At 37.8% G+C, this 20,758-nt stretch overlaps 1 protein-coding gene across 7 annotated transcripts in view; it reads left to right on the forward strand.

The window, feature by feature from the left end:
- The window catches only part of erbb4 (erb-b2 receptor tyrosine kinase 4), a 1,019,841-nt gene that overhangs the window by 690,077 nt on the left and 309,006 nt on the right, over positions 1-20,758 (forward strand). For all 7 annotated transcript variants that reach the window (XM_062969123.1, XM_062969126.1, XM_008113453.3 and 4 more), the window contains one exon: positions 5,903-6,037. In XM_062969123.1, the coding sequence (XP_062825193.1) occupies positions 5,903-6,037 (135 nt within the window). The remainder of the gene's footprint in view (positions 1-5,902; positions 6,038-20,758) is intronic.

A 20,758-nucleotide genomic window follows, 5' to 3' on the forward strand; every position in this document is an offset into this window, starting at 1 on the left:
AGCAGTCTCCCCAGTCTAGCTCAACCATGGCTGAAGATAAGACTTCAGCAGTAACAATCACTTCTCATCAGTCTGAGCAAGCAGAGGCAAGTATATTGGAACATACTCTCACCTGTGGAATGCAGAAGAGAGCATACATTGTTCCACAGGTCTGCAAGGTTAGCAGAAAAACAAGATGCCAACAGCTGAGATCTTAACATAGTCTCGAGTCACTTCCAGACAGCAGGAAATTGCATTAAAGTAAAGTAACTCATTTTTGCCCACATTCCTGTCTACACAGCCCACACCATAGCCCGGATTTTCCCTCCTGGGTGGCCAGATACTATCCTGATTATAATCAGGATAGCAGCCAGCCACTCCCCAAACCCCAAATTTAGGCCCTAAAACTTACCTAAAGATGGTGCCAGGCACACGGCCTGCTTATCTATTCTTTTGGCAAACCTCTCCCCACCTCCCCATCTTCTCACACACTATTTTGGCACACCAGAAGAACTGACAAGCAGGCTTCATGTTGGCATCATCTTTAGGTAAGTTTTAGGGACTAAATTTAGGATTTTTGGGGAGGAGTGGCTGCCCTCTTGGTAGATGGCTATGTAGATTGGGCCCAGGGATCATGTGATGCAGTCCCCAGGCCCAATCCACACAGGGACCATACCTTACATAAGATCGAAACTTAATAGGGGTTTTATTAATTTGGAATAAAGACTCAGCATTTTGGACCTTGAATTGTGACCCTCGCTATTGTTTGTTCCTGACCTGACTCTGTAATTATCTAGCTTGACTTCAATAATTGAATGTTGGACTACAGTATTGGCTTACCCTTATCAGTTTTTGTTTAGACTTTGTGTTTTGATTCTGGGTTGTTCACTTTGGTTGGCTTATTTCCTTATGCTACTTGTTTTAAGACTGTGTTTCTTATAAGCGGTGTTTTTACGATGAACACAATCTGAGTTTTACCTACTCGAAACCTTGTGAAAACCACATTCCACAACATGCAAACATGTATCCATTTCTTGCATACTGCAGTGAACAGTGCATATGTTGAATAAAAACAAAATAAAAATGGATCGATGGAACACTAAGTAATAATAAGAAAATTAGCTTTTGTTGGCAGCTTATGCAGGAGGAGACAGTAATCCCCAAGCCACCCAGGGTAGTACTTTTATGGCTTGTTGATACCAAGGTAATAAAAGTCTTTCTCCAAAACCTGTAGCAACTGCTATACCTGCCACTGTCCTTTCGTGGACAAAATACAGAGTGTTATGAGGTGTTTTTCCCCTATGAAAGGCTCCAAGACTCTTCAACTGATCTCCTCCAGCAAGATGTTATGTGAAAGCCTAATGTGTACCCCAGGCCTCTTTAATGAATTGACTATCTGCAACAAGCAGGGCTGGAGCCAGGATTTTGAATTTGGGGGGGGGGGAGTCTGAGTGAGAGAGGATTTAGCCTAGCAAACCTTTTGTATATCGTTATCCCAATACCCCCATGCATATGGGATATATTGAGCATGGTGATCAGATCATGATATGAATAAACATAACAGTTAAAATAATAAATGTTATTTATTTACTTTGATTAACAAAATGTTTAGAATGCTTTTTGACTTATTTTTTACTTTACAGCAACAGTCTTCTTTTCTTCTCCCCGGCCATTTTGTCAATTACTTTTTCTGGTTTGATAGTGATGTCCCAATTGATGGAAATCATTGTTAATCCACTAAGTCTCTGGTCTGTCATTAAACTTCTAGATCCACTTTTCATTCTCTTCATGGCTGAAAACGATCTTTCCACACTGCATGTCATTACTGGTAGAGTAGCTAACACAGTCAAAAGAAAATTTATTGACCAATAGTAGGTTTTGTCACTCACTTCCAACACTTTAAGTACTTCAGTATCTTTCTTAATTGATGGTGTAATATTACACCACATTATGTACTCAGCCTTGATGGAAGCAAGTGCTGCGTCATTTTCAAAGTATTCTGACAATTCTTCCATATGGTGAACTTTGTCTAGACCTGAAAACCCAGGGAGGAGAACATGGAAACTGGTTAAAATGGCTACTTCTTCAATGCAAATGCTTCCTTTGATATTTTGGATACAGGCAAGAGAATTTTCTGAATAGAAAACAACATTATCTTCAGAAAGAATAATATTATTTTCTTCCATATAGAAAATACTATTTTGGATGCCAAAAATACCAAATGGAAATTTTATGCTGAATAGTTTCAAACTGTGAATAGTTTTTCAATTCTGCAGTTTCTAAAGACTTTCGCAGAGTGAGAAGAAAACTGTTAATATTAATTGTGGCTGCTTTCAAGAAGAAAATTGGCAAATAATTATATCTCTACCCATGTACGAGCTAAAATAGTTAATCAGAATGGGTTTTTTCCTGGTCTGCTATCCAAGAAAGTGCTCACATTTTCCAAACCAAACTATGGATTATCAACCACAGGATGCTGCATATGATGACATATTAAGGATTTTTTGTGCATGTGTGCTCATTTGAAAGGAGGAGAGTCCTTTTTAATTTAAGAACTAAATTAAAAATGAGGGGGAAATTAAGATCAATATATATCCAAACAACATACATTTTTTATTTATGCTCATATGTTGCACAGAATATTTTATATTTGTAAACATTTTCTTGTGGCTAGATATCAGCATGTCACTGACTTATCAGTTTGGGTAGTGGTTTCAGTTGGCCTTGTATTCAGAAAATTTGAAAAAATGAGAATGCTTGCTAATCTATAGAACTACTCAATAATTCTACCTTTCTTGCAATGTAAAATTACAAGCAGATGTCATGTGTATTATAACAATATTCATGTGAGGCAGACTGATCAAGTACTGTGCTTATAATCTAAAGCTTTTGTTATATGTGCTTATCTCTATAATAGTGGAGATTTAATCCCCTTTTCTGTGAAAAAGCCAAGCTCTTTTAGCCAAATGTTTCCTCGAAATGAATGTCAGTGCCTCTGTCTGATTAATATGGCCAGATGAGGAAATTATGATAGGACTAATACGGGTTACTAAACACATCATTTTCATTAGCTGTTTCTTCTTCCTGAGAAGTTCTGGTTGCAGTGTTTTGTTTCCTTGGGTCCTTTTCTTACGTACTTTCACCATTTGAGGTCACTTTCTCGTCCTACTTGGCAAATGCTTCTCAGCTTCAAGACTGATCAGCAGGGGTGTAGCCACTAAGGCTGTGCAAAATTATCGTTAGTCCTTGTAAGTCAGATCAAATTTGTTAAATTAGTACTTACAATGTGATATTCAACATGTAGGTGTGGTCCATGCCAAAAACTTAAGAATTGAAACTTAGCCAATACATTTTTGTTATTCTCTGAAGCCTCCCAAAGTCAGTTTCATTTTCAGCAAGCAAAGCAAAGCCAAAAAGGCTTCCTTTCATCTTTAAATTAATTAGGAGATTAACAGCAGCAGGGAGAAAGAGACCGAGAAAGCACGGAATTCTTGGAAATGTTGTTTGGAAAGGCGAGGAGCCCTATGCCAGAGAATTCAAAAGGCCCTGCCCTAAACTACATTTCCCAGAATTCCATTCAGCATCAGAAATCCCCAATCAGGAAAGGGGAGAGCTATTTTCCCTTCATTGCGCCAGCCAACCAGAGTTTCTATAAATTGTTGAATCTGCAAAGAGAAGGACTGACTGATGCTTCTAATAAATAAATCTCTGAGCTGGCCTCAGAAGAAATACCTGAATAGAAGCTCTATTGGCATATATGAGAAACATTCAATGAGATAGTTGTTGTGGCTTTTTAAAATATATAGTTGGGCCTTGCCCCATGTGAGCCGCCCCGAGTTCCTGTGGGGAGATGGTAGCGGGGTATAAATAAAGTTATTATTATTATTATTATTATTATTATTATTATTATTATTGTTATTGTTATTATTATTATTATTATTATAAAATCAGCAGATGTATGAAGATTTCTGAAAGGTGGGGGAATGATCCCCTGTTATCTTGTGTCATTGTATAGAAAATTCAAGGCAACAGCTCTTGGAGTTTTTTATTGTTTATAAAATTCCCCAAACATATGTGGGTAAGTGAAATGTTCTGAAACTTAATGGGCTAACAGTGGTAAATGTGTTCTACCATTGTAGCAAGCTGTACAAATGAGACAAAGGAGCCCCTGAATATTCCCTACTTGCATAATTACTTTAACGAAAAAGTAATGAAATTTCGTTACTCTCATTATAGTAATGACATTTTCACTAATGACACTTTAGAAACACTTTAGAAATGAAATGCCAATGCCCCCTAATTTTGTAATCGATTGCACAGCCCTAGTAGCCACTGATGGTGGGACGAATTGAGGATATTGCACTCCCCATGAAATGTTGTTGTTGTCCCATAATTTCTATCATTGCAGAGTGTGAGACATTGAAAATTATTCACATCCAGGATTTTTTTTCACAAAACAAGTCATGAACTGTGACTTGAACATTGCCAAAAACATTTGGAATTTCATCCAGTGGACATAAACCCTAAGCAAATAAGCCAAGATTTACATCCATCTGCACCTGGATAACAGTGTATTGAGGAGGGGGGGGGGGTGAATTTCCTTTAGTCCCCTTGGTTTTGTGCTCCCATGTGCAATGAAGGATCAAAGAATGGGAAAGTTCACAGAAATATTATTTTAATCCTGCTATATTTTTTGGCTTTTATCTTGCTACTCGTACTTTACTATTGCCCCTCCAAATATGCAGGTTTGACTTTTGTGGATTTGCTTATTTTCAGATTTGGTTAAAATGTTTTCTTTAGGAATAGTTGGGTCCTCTGGTGCAACTCTATGGTCAATTTCCAAAGGAGGTTGTCCATAGAATTGCACTAGAGGACTTACAGAGAAACCCATTGTAGAAATCTTTAGGTCCTCCTGCTTAAGTTAACCATAGAACTTATGGATTCCTACAGAAGTGTTCTCTTAAGTTTTTAAACATGATTTTTTATTCATTTTTTACACATTCACTGTATTCCTGTGTCCCTAATCCCAGTGAATATGGTGTAAATAAGTCCAGTCATGTCCAACTCTGGGGGTTGGTGCTCATCTCCATTTCTAAGCTGAAGAGCCAGCATTGTCCCTAGATGCCTCTAAGGTCATGTGGCCGGCATGACCGCATGGAGTGCCATTACCTTTCTGCTGGAGCGGTGCCTATTGATCTCACATTTGCATGCTTTCAAACTGCTAGGTTGGCCGAAGCTGGGGCTAACAACGGGCACTCACTCCGCTCCCTGGATTCGAACCTGCCAACCTTCCAGTCAACAAGTTCAAAAGCTCAGCAGTTTAATCCACTGTGCCACCAGGGGCTCCCCAATATGGTATACTCATATAGAAATAATGAAGAGAAGGATTAAACTAAAGTGAAGATATTACTGCAGTAATGACTCACATAAAATCGGTTTGGATTAAAAGTTCAATAGTAGGATGGGATGAACATATATATCGAGATCAATTACACAACAAACTTGCATGTTTTAATAAGCTCACTGATGAACTTAATTCATCATATGCATTCATAATATAGTATCCTTTATCTGAAATGCTTGGATCAGAAGTTAAGAATATTTTCCCAGATTTGGAATACTGACATTTGCATATGTATAATGAGATAGGACCTAAGCCTAAACATAAAATTCATTTATGTTTCATATATATCTTAAATACATAGCCTAAAATGCAATATTTTGTATACTGAACCGTCAGAATGCAAAGGTGCCACAATCTCAGGTACCCATGTGAACAATGTTGGATTTTGAAGTATTTTGGATTTCAGAATTCTAAATAAGGAATTCTCAACCTGTACGGCATTATTCATTCTGCTGAAATGTTCTGAAACAATTTCGTATTTAACATGTGTTTTTCCCTTTTCTCTTCTCGTTGATACAGAAATCTTGAATGGAGGGGTGTATGTTGGTCAGAACAGGTTTCTCTGCCATGCAGACACGATCCAGTGGGAAGATATTGTTCGCAACCCTCTAGCTTCCAACTTCTCTGTTGTTCCGAAAAACAGCAGTGCCGATTGTAAGTATTTGCTTTAAGTTCCACTCCGTAACTTTATTATCAAATGAATTTGGATTTTCCTTTCCTTTCCTGAATACTTACTGCTGTAACATTTGTGTAGACTTGTAATGTAGCTATTGGTAGTCCAAACTATTTCTTTTCAGGTGTGTTTCATTTTATTTACAATATTCATACCTCTTTTCCTGGATATTACCCAATCTTTTGAACCTGACAGAAACCAAAATGTGAAACCCACAACAGCCTAATATCGCCAACTTCCACTATGCCAGGATTTGTGCAAATCTGAGGAAATGGAGCACTTTGGAATTCAGTGTATCTGGAGATGGCTCATCTCTTTCACTGCATGACCCCTTTCAGGAATTTCTGCCTAAGCCTTTCAGTAAGAATTGCCAGCAGTAGCTCCCCATTTACCTAGACTAGGCATTCCCAGACTGCAGACCTCCAGCTGTTTGGGCCTCCAACTCCCAGAATTTCTGACCATTGAATAAGCTGGCTAGGGCTTCTGGGAGCTGGAGGCAAAAAAAGGTGGAGGGCCACAGTTTGAGGATGCCTGACCTAGACATTGTAAGATCCTCTACCATGGAAGAGCTCCTCCTCCACTCTTGAAGTGTAAATGCTTCTCTCCACCAGTAGAAGTCAGCAGAGAAATCATAATTTCAATCTCTTCAGCCATTAACACCAGGGTGCCAGTGACAATGGAATTGTGTAACTGTGTAATTAGGGCTGGGCTGTAGTACAGCTGGTTAATCATGAGCAGCAATAGATCAGTGCCGACTTGAAGGTTGGCAAGTTCGAAGCCTGAATCAGATTGAGCACCCGGTCAGCTTATACTCAAGTATATATGGTTTATTTATTATTTTTCTCTGTTATTATTGGTATTGTTACATTTATTATTTTACTCTATTAATTATTATTATTACATTTATTATTTCACTCTACTATTATTAAAAGGCTACATAAGCACATTTACATTGAAGAAGATGAAAATAATGATTTAATCAGAGTTGAACAGTCATATCTTAAATTACAGTTTGATGTAAAGATTCAAAAACATTTAAACTACCGATGCCTCAATTAATGTAATTTTATTGGTATCTCGGCTTATACTGGAGTCAATGTTTTCCCAGGTTTTTTTGTGGTAAATTTGGTGCCTCAGCTTATATTCACATCGGCTTATCCTCGAGTATTTACGGTACTTAATGAGAACTGATGCTATATCAAAGATCAGTTTATTCACATTGCCTGTCAAGTTATGATGACCCTATGAATTTGATTGGGGTTTCTTAGGCAATGCTAAGACATGATCTTCCCAGTTTTCTCGTTTCTCTCAATGACAACTGTTTCAAATGGAGAATAAACTTGGAATTCTTGCTCTTTGAACATTGCTTTTAGTATATTTTCTTCTGGGAATTATTTGGTATATTTGATGGTACTATGTCAAATAAAATGTAGACGTAACAACATCTCAGATGCTGCTTGCTTGATATAGGAGGCATCTGCTTTCCAGGAATATAAAAGAAAGCAACGGGGAATGTGGAATCCTCCAGATGCTGATGGGCATCTGGAGGACTCCAAATAACTCCTAGCTAGCTTTGCAAATAGTTAGGTATGATGGGAGTGCAATGTAACAACCTCTGGAAACCCAACCTTGCAGTAGAAATACAATTATATCAAAGCCTTTGTTTCAGATCATGTATACTTTTGTGTGGCGTAGAGAAGAAAATAGTTTTCCTCAGGCTATGTATGCTATTTAAATAAAACATATTCAGCTTAGGAGACCTATATTTGATCCCAGTCAAAGAAATCACCAGTGAAATGTAACAACAATGTATTTCCTCGCATTGGCTGACAGAAAATGAAGTGTGACTAATCCCATTCTTAAAGCCAACTTTTACCTGGTATAGCATTGCTAACGCAGCTCCAAATTGGAAACTACATACTGAGAAGGTGTCAAATGGAACAGTAAGATGTTGAACACATTATTATTGTAGAGTTAGGTTAAATTATGTCCTTTTATTAGGGCACATTCAATTAACATTTTAAATTTATGCTTGGGAAGTAGGGAAAAGGCACTTTCACAGACAGGTGGTCCTTACATAGACCCCCAATCATTGTGACAGGTGTCAGCGAACAATGCCGATAATAGAAGCTGTTCTTTCACAAAACAAAGGCAAGAATAAGGACAGTGTCTTACATAACCTCTATTGCACAGAGAATGCCTCAAGTGCTCACAAAATAATGTTTTAACAAGCATAAGTGTTTTCTCAGCTGGGAAGAATATCAACTCAATGCCTAGCATAAAACTCAGGTGCCCCCTCAAGTACTTAACAGCATTGAAGATACAAACATATTTGCATTTCCTGCAATTAAAAATTATGAATGGAGGATATAATTTGCTTAGAGGGGGGAAAAAAGCCAATTGTAAGTAAGGGGTGGGAGAATGTAGCAATAACAATATTTGGGGTGTTTTTTGTTTTGATTTTTTTAACAAAAACTACTTTTTGTCAAGTGCTAGAGAATGAAAGGGAAAAATAGGAGGCACTGTAGACTTGGAGTGTTCTGGTATTTCAGACATGGAATTTAGTAGTCCCATGAAAGCTTTTTATGTGAGAAAACAGCAGAAAAGGAGGGAAATCGTTCTGTTTTCTGAAGTACCACTTGATGTAAAAGACTGCCAAAATAAGGATTTCAGCTTCTGAAAAATAGCCTATGGTGTTAAGCATTTGACTAGAAGAAAGCTGCATTTTTCAGTGTTATCTGGAGATGAATCCAGTCTAGGTCAGAGATGAAACCCATGATCCACAGCCCATAGGTGAAGCCATTTGTTTAGCCTGTCGGGTTTCTGCCTCTCCAGGTGCTGAAATCACCACCACTGCATACTTAGCCTGAGCACAAACACCCAAATTGGATTCATTCCAATGACTCCTGCACTTATCCATCTTTTCAAAATTACTCCTAACAGAATTTCCAGCAAGGATTTTCCCTTTCCTCCATTTGAAACTTGTGATCAGTTGTGTGCTTTCATGGCACTCCAAGAGGACAATTTTATCACCCTCTTGGATCACATTATCGATAATGAATTTCTGGATGACAGTGGAAGCACATTTCTGTGTGCTTCATAACTTTTTCACATTTTGGAAAAATCTCATACTATTGCGTTTAGGTACATAGACATACCAGCTGTTCTGTATTTGAAGAGTTGTGTAAATTTGTGGAAATAGTATTTAATTTAAACAGGCTAGCAAAGCAAAGTAATTGACATCCTGTATTTATAAGTATACTATGTGTTCTATAAAACAAAGTAGAGAAACCTTTTTACCCAGATCCTGAATTCTATCATTGTAATTTTGGAAGGATCATGTTTTGCCTTCTACCAACAGGGAAGGTAAGGGGACAGCATAGATTAAACTTTGGTCTAGAGACATTGTAAAATTTACTAGTATGCCCCAGTGTTTTATCTTTCTGGCATTTATTTATTTAATTACAGTATTTATAATCCACCCTTCTCACCCTGAAGGGGACTCAGGGCAGATCACAATGCACATTTACATGGCAAACATTCAATGCCATATAACATACAGACAGAGATGAAAACACAGAGGCAATTTAACATGTTCCAGCTTCCAGGCTTCATGAGTGTGTGCTCAATTCTGGCCACAGAGAGAGCTGCTGCTTCATCATCCACTGAGTCCTTGATGGATTACTTCCTCATTCCTTTCCACACACTGCTGGATGATATTATGGTATTGTAGATTAGTTAAATTAGCCTCCCTGCATAAGTGGTACCTAAATTTCCTACTTGACAGATGTAACTGTCTTTCGGGATGCTTAAGTCAACAACGAGCTGGGCTATTTTTAATGGTCGGGTGCTCAATCCGACATGGGCTGACTTCGAACTCATGACCAGTAGTGATTTATTGCAGCTGGCTACTAACCAGCTGCGCCACAGCCTGGTATGCAAAACCCTTCCCAATATGTAAACTAGAGTCCCTGTTCAATGCAAATCCTCCCCAAATTGCAAACCTAAAATCTTGTCCATGTCAAGTTTTCTTGGGCTGTGTCTCTACATCTACTGGATAAATCTGGGAGCATGGCTACCAGCAAGCAGCTCCCTCTCAGAGGTTTTCTGGAGAAATCACATTTGGGTCACATTACTTAGCCCCATGTATTATCAAATGTTGTTTTATGACCTGAACAAGTTTAGTTGGAACAGCTCCAGCTATGGCTCAAATATTCTATTAGCCTTATCAGATTCTTAAGGTAAGGACGGGAGGAAATTTTTTTAACAAACTCATCTTTTCTCCATACTAGGTGAGATAGGATGAAATTTTTGTGCATTTTCACAGTTTTTGCAAGTGCATTTTCACAGTTTTTGCAAGTGTTTTTCACAGTGGCTTTTTCTGCAAGCTGTACAAGAGATTTATGCACAACTTACAATGGTTTGTATGAACTTTTGAAAATGATATGAGACTGGAAGGATTCTTTGCATCCTTGTGATTCAACCTTCTAGGTTCTGTGTGTGTGCGTGTGTGTGTGTGCCCCTGCCCCTGCATAGCTTAACAAAGGAAGAAGGGACTGCTTTTATAGAGAGGTTTAAAACCATGGGGAAATTCATGAGATATATGAGCCCTTCTTCTTTCACTCTTGTGCAAGAAATGAAAAACTTTATTGTGATGAGTGATTTTTTGACACAAAGACATAACCTGTCATTTACTCAACCTTAAGGGAGAAAATGTAATGAATATTCTTCATGGCCCAATTGCTTATAAACTTCCCCATAGTCCAGGACCATAATGGGGAAGGGTTTACAATCATAAGAAATGTCTTGAAAGTATATCACCTTCATATCATCATTACACTTTATTTTCTAAGCTGGCACTCAAGACAGCATACAACAGTGAAAAGAAACTTATCTTAAAAGTATGCCAAATGCAAAAGTTGAAAACACCATTAAATAATCCATAAAATTAAAGCCTGCTGAAAACATGGATATTAATAACAGAAAGTAAACAAAACACAGAGAGAATTCTGCAAGGACCAGTCCTCTTAAGCATCAGTCTTCAAAGGCCTGCCAAAATAATAATTAACCTACTTAAAGAATGACAGCAAGGAGGGTGCCAGTCTGAGAAAACACTTACGATTGTTAAAACATGGTTTTTTGAGCACATGAGGCATTTTCCATTCAACTGAGAGAGTTCGAGAGACACTCAGGACCTCATCAGGTGGGGTGAATTCAGTGTTCTAGGATGCTTTCACCCCACCTAGAAGATGGAGCCACACGCAGACATCACACAACGTTGTGTGGCTTCTGGTGGTGGCTCCACCCGGGATGAAAGCATCACTGGACACTTTCCCCCCAACACGGGAGGCTTCCTGTCTTGAGCTCACACCAATGGAGCCAGCATGGGGCCTCTCTGCAAGAGTGATGCTTTCCACATGTGATGGGGAAAGCATTGCTGAGAGGGAGCTACGTGCAGGATGAGAGGTTTGCCCCTCTGATCCCTCTTTCCTCCCAGATGCCAGGCAAAGAGAATACAGTAATTCATACAAAATTTCAGCTGAGTGCACATATAAAACTCATTTGGATTTGAATACTAAAAATCTGGAGGTCATCACAAAGGCACTGAGGACATTGCACCCTCCCCCTCACTTCTGTTGTGAGGACCTAGACAGGGCTCTTGATTCATTTCTTTCATGGAGAAGACATATAGACACAGTATGTTAAAGTGCTGAGCTGCTGAACTTGCAGACCAAAAGGTCCCAGGTTCAAATCTCGGGAGCAGAATGAGCGCCCGCTGTTAGCCCCAGCTCCTGCCACTCTGGCAGGAAGGTAACGGCGCTCCATGCAGTCATGCCGGCCACGTGACCTTGGAGATGTCTACAGACAATGCCGGCTCTTTGGCCTAGAAATGGAGATGAGCACCAACCCCTAGAGTCAGTCACGACTGGACTTAACGCCAGGGGAAACTTTTATCTTAATGAACATCTCTACCACCTCAGTAACCTGTAGAGATTTATGCAACAATTGATTGTATTAGATTCCTATTTAAGATATTTAAATTTAAATAAAAAGTTGTTGATGTTGCATTAGATTTTTGACTAAAGGAAGAACATATTTTAATATTTATTGCTAAAGAAATGGATGAATATCCACTAAGGCTAATACTAGATAAATCAGTTAATCTTAAATAAGGAGGTAAACCCTCAACTGTTTAATCCTCACATGTAAGAATGAATAATTAAATTATTTTTCTCCCACTACAGGGGAAAATGGATATTCCTTCATTGTACTCTTTACATATTTGGATGCAGTGATGTGTTATGTGGGAACTATTCTGTGTAGAAAATCATGTGGGTTTTATGTGCACAAAAATGGGATTTATTGTGTTGAAAATTGGTTTAATATGGTTAAGATTTGGTTTTGGTGCAGAAAACGTATCTTCAGTACAATAAATCAGTTTTCTGCAAAATACATTTATGTTTATGCACAAAAAACAGGGGGAGGGGATTCTCCAAAACACCTCCTCCTCCTCCTTCTCCTCCTCCTTCTTCTTCAGAACAATTTCTTCACAACAGTTTGATGCAAGGAATATCAAAATTGTGCAAAATTGTTTCTGGTCTGTTATTTATGCCAAGTGAGGATCCCAACAATTGGGAAACCTGTTTTTCCACCTGGCTGTGATTAATTACGAGATTGATTATGAATATTATTTCTATCTCTGGTCTTAAAAGGGTTCCCAGATACTATTTGTAGACTCTCTCTTTTCCTTTATATGTTTTAATACTCACATGAAATGTTGGTATAGGCATCAATTCCTGCCACTTAACCACCATAAAACACTTTATGAATAATATGCTGTTAATTTTAAGTCATAGAATAACCAGATCTGTCGGCAACCACAATTAGGAGTTACACACAAAGAGTTGCTATTTTCTATTGCATTTTTCTTCTGCTTATAGTCAAGAGGAGGGCTTTTTGTAGAGCTCTGTAGTGGAGATTTGCCTGTGACTGTCCATAACAAATTGAATACATTGATCTACTAAATTAAATAGTACTTTTCAAGAAGCAAAAGCATTTTGCTTAAAAAGCAGTGTCGGAAATGAAGGGTAGACACCTCCAATAACACCCTCATTGACTATGTAATTGACTTTTTGGATGAGTGGATAGGTTAGTAGTTTTCATCTCTCCTAATAAGTTTCAGTTAATGTAAGACACTGTCTCTGAAGAACTGTTTCAGCAGAATAGTGGGGAAGGAGCATGGGCTGAAAGCAACCATGACTAACCATCCTATGCATAATGGTGGTTTTCTCTGATTCCTCCTAAACATTCTACAAGCTTATTGTAGAAGAATAATAATTTTGCAGGCCCTTTTGGGGGCAAATGCAGGGAGAAAGAGGAAGAAGCAGTCTCTACAGAATGCTTGAGCATGGAAAATCTTTGGCATGGCATGGTGGAGTAGGAAAATTGTCTCTCAGCCCTGTTTTCACTGTCTTTCCTCCTAAGATGTTTCAAAATGCCCACTTCTGTGTAAAGGAGGCACTGGTGGAAGATGAGAAACATGTAACCATTAGAGCCTCCTCCTTTTCCTATAAAAGTGTCGGGGCTCTCAGCGTTTTGTTCTCTTACTTCTCCATCCCCTTTCCTATCCTCTGGGATTTGCCTCTATTATTCCATTTTTGTATATGGAGATAGGGCTGGAGAGCTGGCTAACTGCCTACATCTTATGCCTATGCTGTCATGTGAGAGGTGGCAACATTTTTGAGAAACAGGCTTCTCTTGAATAACTGATTCATTCAAGAACTTGTTGGCCCTGGACAGTCATCCTTGGTGGCAGTTCTTTAGAGAAATGCGTAGGGGAACAAGGAAAGGTTATTTGCTATTTCCACTGCTTTGCCACCATATGTCACGCAAATCCAGTTCTCATTCTTCTGCCAGAAATACTACACAAAAAGATGTGTTGACTGTAGGAACAACATGAACTCCAACTCAGCCCATGAGCACTCATGGTTGCCCAGAAACTAACCTGCATTGCACTGTTTTTGACAAAGCTGGGCAATTTTGTCAGTTTCATAGAAAAATAATGAATGTGAATAGAAGGAGAAATAAAAAATTGCATTTTCTCCAAGAATCTCAATTCACTCCCAGAATTCTTACAAGATTAAATAGGACTTATGACATGGTATTATTTTGACACTTTTGGTATGCTTGGGTGAGCAGTTAAAATCCTTGCAGAAATACAAGAAAAGCAATAACAACAGAATAATTTAAACCACTCCCCCTACCTTCAATACATCTATTCCCCCTACAACATCAAACTACACATCGACTTGATTTCCTTTTCCTTTCAGTTTTGGCTGCTTGCCATCAACAGCTAAAATTTACCTTGACTTACTGCACAATAACTCAGTTATGCTCATTGTTTCTCTTTATTGCAGAATTAGGAGGAGAATGTCATGAGACTCATCATTTCCTTGTCAATGTGCCTTTGATTTTTCAGGGTACCTTCTTTGAAAAATCTCTTATGATGATATTCAGATTTCTCACAGAGCATTATGTACTGTGACAAAGAACATTCCTGTGGCTGAAGCTTGAAATTCTTACGCATAATTACCCTCCTGGCAATGTGACTGTAAGCACTGATAAATTAATAGGAAAGTGCCTGTTTCTTTTCTCCTTTCTTTTCCTTTCCTGTCAAATTCACTTCTTACAACTGCAGCAAAAAATGATCACTGTACAATTTTATGTATTTAGTAGAGATGGAAAAGATATTTATTCAAATTCCAAACAAAAATACACATTTTGTACTTGTTGAGATTGCACAGCCTGTTTTCTGTGATATTTCTGATACAGAGAAATATGTGCACAAACTCATGTTAATATTTAAGGACATGCCACCAACTGTATCAGATATAACAATCTCAAGAAAAGTCCACATTTTCAATCCCCCAAAAATAATGTATTTCTTATTGGTTCTTTTGTTTGTTTGTTTCTACTATGTACATGCTGAGATTTAGAGCTATGTTCTCACTAAATTACTTCCACAAAATGAATGGAAACATGATACACAAATTTTCACCCAGTCACAAGGGACATATTATTCAATTTTTCCAATGTGCTACCTTTTTATTTTACCCAGCTATCCCCATATTACTTTGTGGCTGAAATATCATACAGGGAAATTGGTGTGAATGCTCAGAGGAGAAACAATCTCTCTTCCTTCCTAGGGATGTACATTCTCACTCATTTTATTCTTTGAAGAGCAAATAATGTCAAATGCTTGTCCTCAGTAAACAAGAAAAAATAATTTACATATTTTTTTCAATTTTTCATATCAGACTTATGATTTTTTTCGCAACAAAAGTTGTGTAATGAAGTTTTTTTCAAAAAGTTCCTAAGCTGTTTCAAAATATTTTTTAAATTGACTTACCATTTTTTTAATGACATGAATCAATCTATTATCCATTATTGTCAAGAATGAAGAAGAAAAATCACAACATTTATTTATTTATTTATTTATTTCCGATATTTCTACCCTGCCCTTCTCCCTGAGGGGACTCAGGGCAGCTTACACAACTGGCAGGATCACAACACCTTCTTTATGTTGTCAGTTCTGCACAAACTGGAAAGCAATTATAACCTGTGATGTCCAAACAATTTGTTATTGACTAAGGTAAATATGTGATTGTAGCCATAGGAAAAATAGCTGTACTGGAGTATAATCATCATAATTTTATTTCTTGCCCACCTCTCCTCATGGCTCAAGATGGGTTACAGCATTACTAAAACATAAACAAGCACATAATCATTTTAAACACTTTGTAAAATACACATATTAAAACATGCCTCCTTAAAATATGTATCAAAATACACAAAACAAAAATCAGTTTAAAAATTCACCATTAAAACCATTTTCAGGTTGAACATCCAGAATTCCAAAATGCCTACATGGATAGTTTAGATCGTGACACCTTTGCTGTTAGATGGTTCAGTTTACATAGGATACTTATGAAACATAAATGAATTTCCTGTTTAGTATGTGTCCCATCTCCCACCTCATTATATACACACATGAAAATACAGATATTCTAAAATTTGGGGAAAAAATCCAAAACTTCTGGTCTCAAACATTTAAGATAAGGAGATAATGAAACTGGATTATAGATTATTAAATTATTCTGGATAGAGTAGTTGGGGATGGAAAAAATATCTCCATGTAACTATTGTTTTGTGTGTGTTTGTGTGTCAGCAGAAAGCAGTTTCTTCTGACAAGAACAGAGATGGAGAAAAGTCACAGCTCAATAAACCAGGCCACTGTTGTTTTTACATTTTATATTTGCATTCTTGAAGTTCAATGAAATAAAAAATGTTGTAGTTCAGATGAGCTTCAGAAATAGTTTTTTCAAAATTACTTGGAGAAGATTGCTTCACGTCTGAAAATAGGAACACTATTCTGGTCAAATTCTGAAGACAATGTTCTTCAAAGCACTTATCAAGTATACAGTACAAGTACAGTTAAAAAGCAGACTCTAAAAATGCTCCATCTGAACATAAAAGAGATGTGTCTCACAGCCAAGTTATCCAAGTGGCAGAAGGCTTAGCGATGGAGAAGGGAAGCAAGTGAATATTCACTTTAGCCTGTCCAGGAAGAACCAAGTGTCATGGGAGAGAGAGCTGGAAGGCCCAGTGCAGACATTCATAGACACTTCACTTGAGGGCCCTTCCAGACAACCACTTAATCCAGAGTAAGGGATTAGCGTTCCCTGGACCTCAAGGTCTGGGAAATGGTCCCATGGCATCCTGAAAGTTTTGGTTAATGCGTATTGAAGAGAACTGTGAAAGGTATGGCAGGGCATCCACAGTCACGATAAGAGTCAAAAAAGAACTGCTATAAATCTTCAAACTGTTTTTTCTAGATACCATTATCATATTATGCACACAAATAGTATCCATAGACCAGTAGTTCTCAACCTGTGAGTCCCCAGATGTTTTGGCCGACAACTCCCAGAAATCCCAGCCAGTTTACCAGCTGTTAGGATTTCTGGGAGTTGAAGGCCAAAACATCTGGGGATCCACAGGTTGAGAACCTCTGCCATAGATGCATTTAAGTCATGGAAGGAGAAGAATCCATATGAAATCAGAGTGTAGAAGCACCTTGACATTTCTAAGCTGAAAGCATACATTGACTTACTTCTCCTGGTAAACCAACACAAACATTTGGAACAACTGAAGTATCCAGTCTTAAAGCTCTGTCACTCCAGAGTTGTGATGAACCTGAAGATGTTTTTGGAACTTATAGTGTACGTGAATTTTCAGAACAAGAAGACATGTTTCTGCATGGACACGTGAAAACATGCTTTCAAGCATTCATGTCTCTGTGGGGTTTTTTTTTAACATGTTCAGCTTTTATGCAGATTTTAAAATTGTGCCAGTTATTCCCCCACCAATGAATGTATTATTGCACATTTTAAACATGTATGCATATTTGAGCACACCTTTTGTGAGCTTAATAATCCTGCAGTTTAGAACATGGACATGTAGGTAAAGATTGCATTCACGCTCTGCAGATGTGGCCTGGTTCAATTCTGGCCCAAAGCAATATGGAATGAAGTTTTCACTTGTCCCTAATTTAAAGGAAATGTGGCCAGTGAGGGACTTCAGTCAAACATATGCTTGGGGAAGCAATCTGGGAAAGGGGGTAAGACCATGGGTTGGATCTACACTATAAAATTAATGCAGTTTCATACCACTTTCACGGCCATGACCCAATTCTATGAAATTATGGGACTTGTGTTTTACAAGTTCATTGGCCTCTCTGTCAAAGAGTGTTGATGCTTTACTAAAGTACAACTCTCATGATTCCATAACATTGAACTATGGCAGTTAGAGTGGTGTCAAACTGCTTTAATTCTACATTTTAGATGCACATTTGGGGTATAGTTTAACACCTTATTGTCAGGGAGGTGTTTAATATATTGAATTAGTGTCCAGCAGCAGGAGGTTTGGGGTGGCTGCAATTGCCTTCCTTTTTACTTGAATATGTACACCCACTCCCGAAACACACAAAAGCTTTTTTCTCTTGTGGTTAAAACTCCAGAGAAATATCATACCATTCCTGCATAAGTATATGTCAGAGTCACCAGTGTCTGCATAAATGGCTCACAGACCAGAAATTCCTTGCATAAAGAAATACAATCAGGTATTTGTATAAGTCAGTCTTTTGATCCAAAGGACCATCTACGTCATTGGTTGCTGTAGAGAAGAAGGCGACCGAAAATGATGCATTCTGACACATCTCTACTTATTTTCCCCTGTGGTCTCTTGTCTCTTCTCATTGCATTGGCCTTAAGACATTTCTGTGTCACAACAGACTAGTAACATTATGGCAAGCCTGCTATCAATCCCGCACTGTCAATGATAAATACAAAGCCACTGAGCTGTGTCAGTTCTGCGCTGCTGACATGCTTTTCTTGACTTCCCAGTTCACTCCCTCACTTGGTTGGCCGATCACTCTTTATATCAGAGCTGTCTTCTGCGGGCCTCTTCACCGATAGTCTGTAATTTAGGGATTCTGCACAGATTTCCTCAATTCCTTAAGCGCATTATTATCTCTCCTGTCACCCTGGTGAGCCTCCCATTTCCTATTATTCATGAAAAGTCATCTTTCATTGTTTGTAAGTATTCCATTTTCCTCAGTGCAGCTTCAGCTTTAGTTTTTATCTCTGATATTCTGTTATTGGCATCTTCCTTCTCTTTCTTTACCCGACTCTCAGTGTGTCTCTCTTTCTGTTTGTTTTCATACCACATCCATATTTCCCTTGTCAGTCTCTCTTTCATCTGTGTGTGTCTGAATCACTATGTGTGTGTCTCTATCTTGCAAAAAAGATTAGCAGATAAATGGAATGAGCTGACGGCTGTGTTGATGTTCATTCCGAGTCAGATATTTGCTAGGAAATGGCATATGGAATACATATGTCAGAGGCTCTGAAAGAAGAAGTGAGTTTCCATTATAAGGATGAAAGCTCACTAGAGAATTGTCAGTGGCATCCTGAATTCTAAGGTTAATGTATAGCAAGGTAGACTGACTCTGCAGAACAGCTCTAGTGTTTCCACATAAATACTATTTTAGTTCCTCATTGTCTCAAACTAACATATTTGGGGGAAAAGATATGCAATTGCTTAATGCATCAGTCTATTGATTGTGTCTCATCTCACATATTAGTTCAGTTCAGAGAGACATTTGACGCTAAATTATATGGGTAGTCACAACCTGGTTGTACCCATTTAATCCATAGATTTTGTATAATTGCTAATTTTTCAATCAGCACCTGGCTCAGAGACTAGATGGGATAAGCAATTGGATTTAGGTTTTAGTATATATCACAAGTGGAAACAACAAAATCAATTGGTTTTACATAGCTCCCAACAGAAAGGCAATGAAACCATCTAGCTATTGTACATTCATTACATCATGTGGATATAAACTTTTCAAAACAGTGACCATTCTAAATCCCTTTGGTTTAACTGCTCATCACTGTTTCCTGCTTATTCTGTATTTGGATGGCACTGGAACTTCTTATTGCACATTCTTATGCATTCATGAAATTTTTTAGATTATCTGTACAGCAGAGAATCTGGATATTGATTCTGGAAATCCACACAAACTGTTCAGAAACATTTTGGTATACGCAGGATGTATTGACTTACTTTGAAATTATCTTGTATTTTCAGTTAACATGTTTTTAGACTCACTATTTCAGTGGATTGTTTTTAGCTAGCTTGGTTCTCATTTGTATGTGTGTGAGAGCAGGATTGAGCACAAATTAAAAATATGGATGGATAAAATATCAAATAGTTTAATTCATATTATCATTGAAGTTTTTCTAGTTCTAATCATCTTGCATTATAGTTGTCTTTATTATATACTTTGTGCTCACTATAAATATTGTGAGAGAGAGGGAGAAGGAGAAAAAGGGAGAGATGAAAGGTAACTAATAAGCAAATTAAAGTATGGGATGAATAGTGACATTTTGGCTGTGGAATTGAATTTGTTCATAAACTAACTTCCCAGCAATGCTCCTAATAATTTTGAATGCACTCAGCATTTTGAACAGAGTCCAATATTCATCTGTTGGAAAATGTGTTGCTTATTGAATGGGATGTACCCATGGAGTTGCAGACTTTGGTCTGGAAGATCTAATCTAAATCACCAGTATAAAAATAATTCAATTATATATGCATAAATGTTTGCCAAAGAGAAATATCTCTTGTGTCTGTTCACCATTGCTGCATTTCTCTTCAAGAAAGGAACATTTATGTTCCAAGAGTTTAACCTGCTTGTCTCTTCTGTTTTAGATAGACAAAGGGGGTGGAGAAGGAACCTGAGATTGTTCTTACTAGGTAATTAACTTTCAAATCAATAGAAGAGATCTAAAGATTAGCATAGGGCTGATAGAAAATGTAAAATGATTTTTTTACTTAACAAAAGACTGTGCATGAATAAACGAATGACAATAGGAATCGTCAGACAAGGGCACAGAAGGCATTACAGGTTGATAAAGGCAGAACAATTCATCCTAACAATAGTATCTTTAATTTCTACTAGTGCCATGCTGAGCTGTTTGAATTATATTTTTACTTCGCTATCAAATATATCATTTTATTCATGCCATAAGGGAAAAAAAGATGGTCTCTTAAACTGCTTAGAAAAACACAATTCAGGC

This window comes from Anolis carolinensis, chromosome 1 (genome assembly GCF_035594765.1).
Source record: "Anolis carolinensis isolate JA03-04 chromosome 1, rAnoCar3.1.pri, whole genome shotgun sequence".
Taxonomy (NCBI): Eukaryota; Metazoa; Chordata; class Lepidosauria; order Squamata; family Dactyloidae; genus Anolis; species Anolis carolinensis.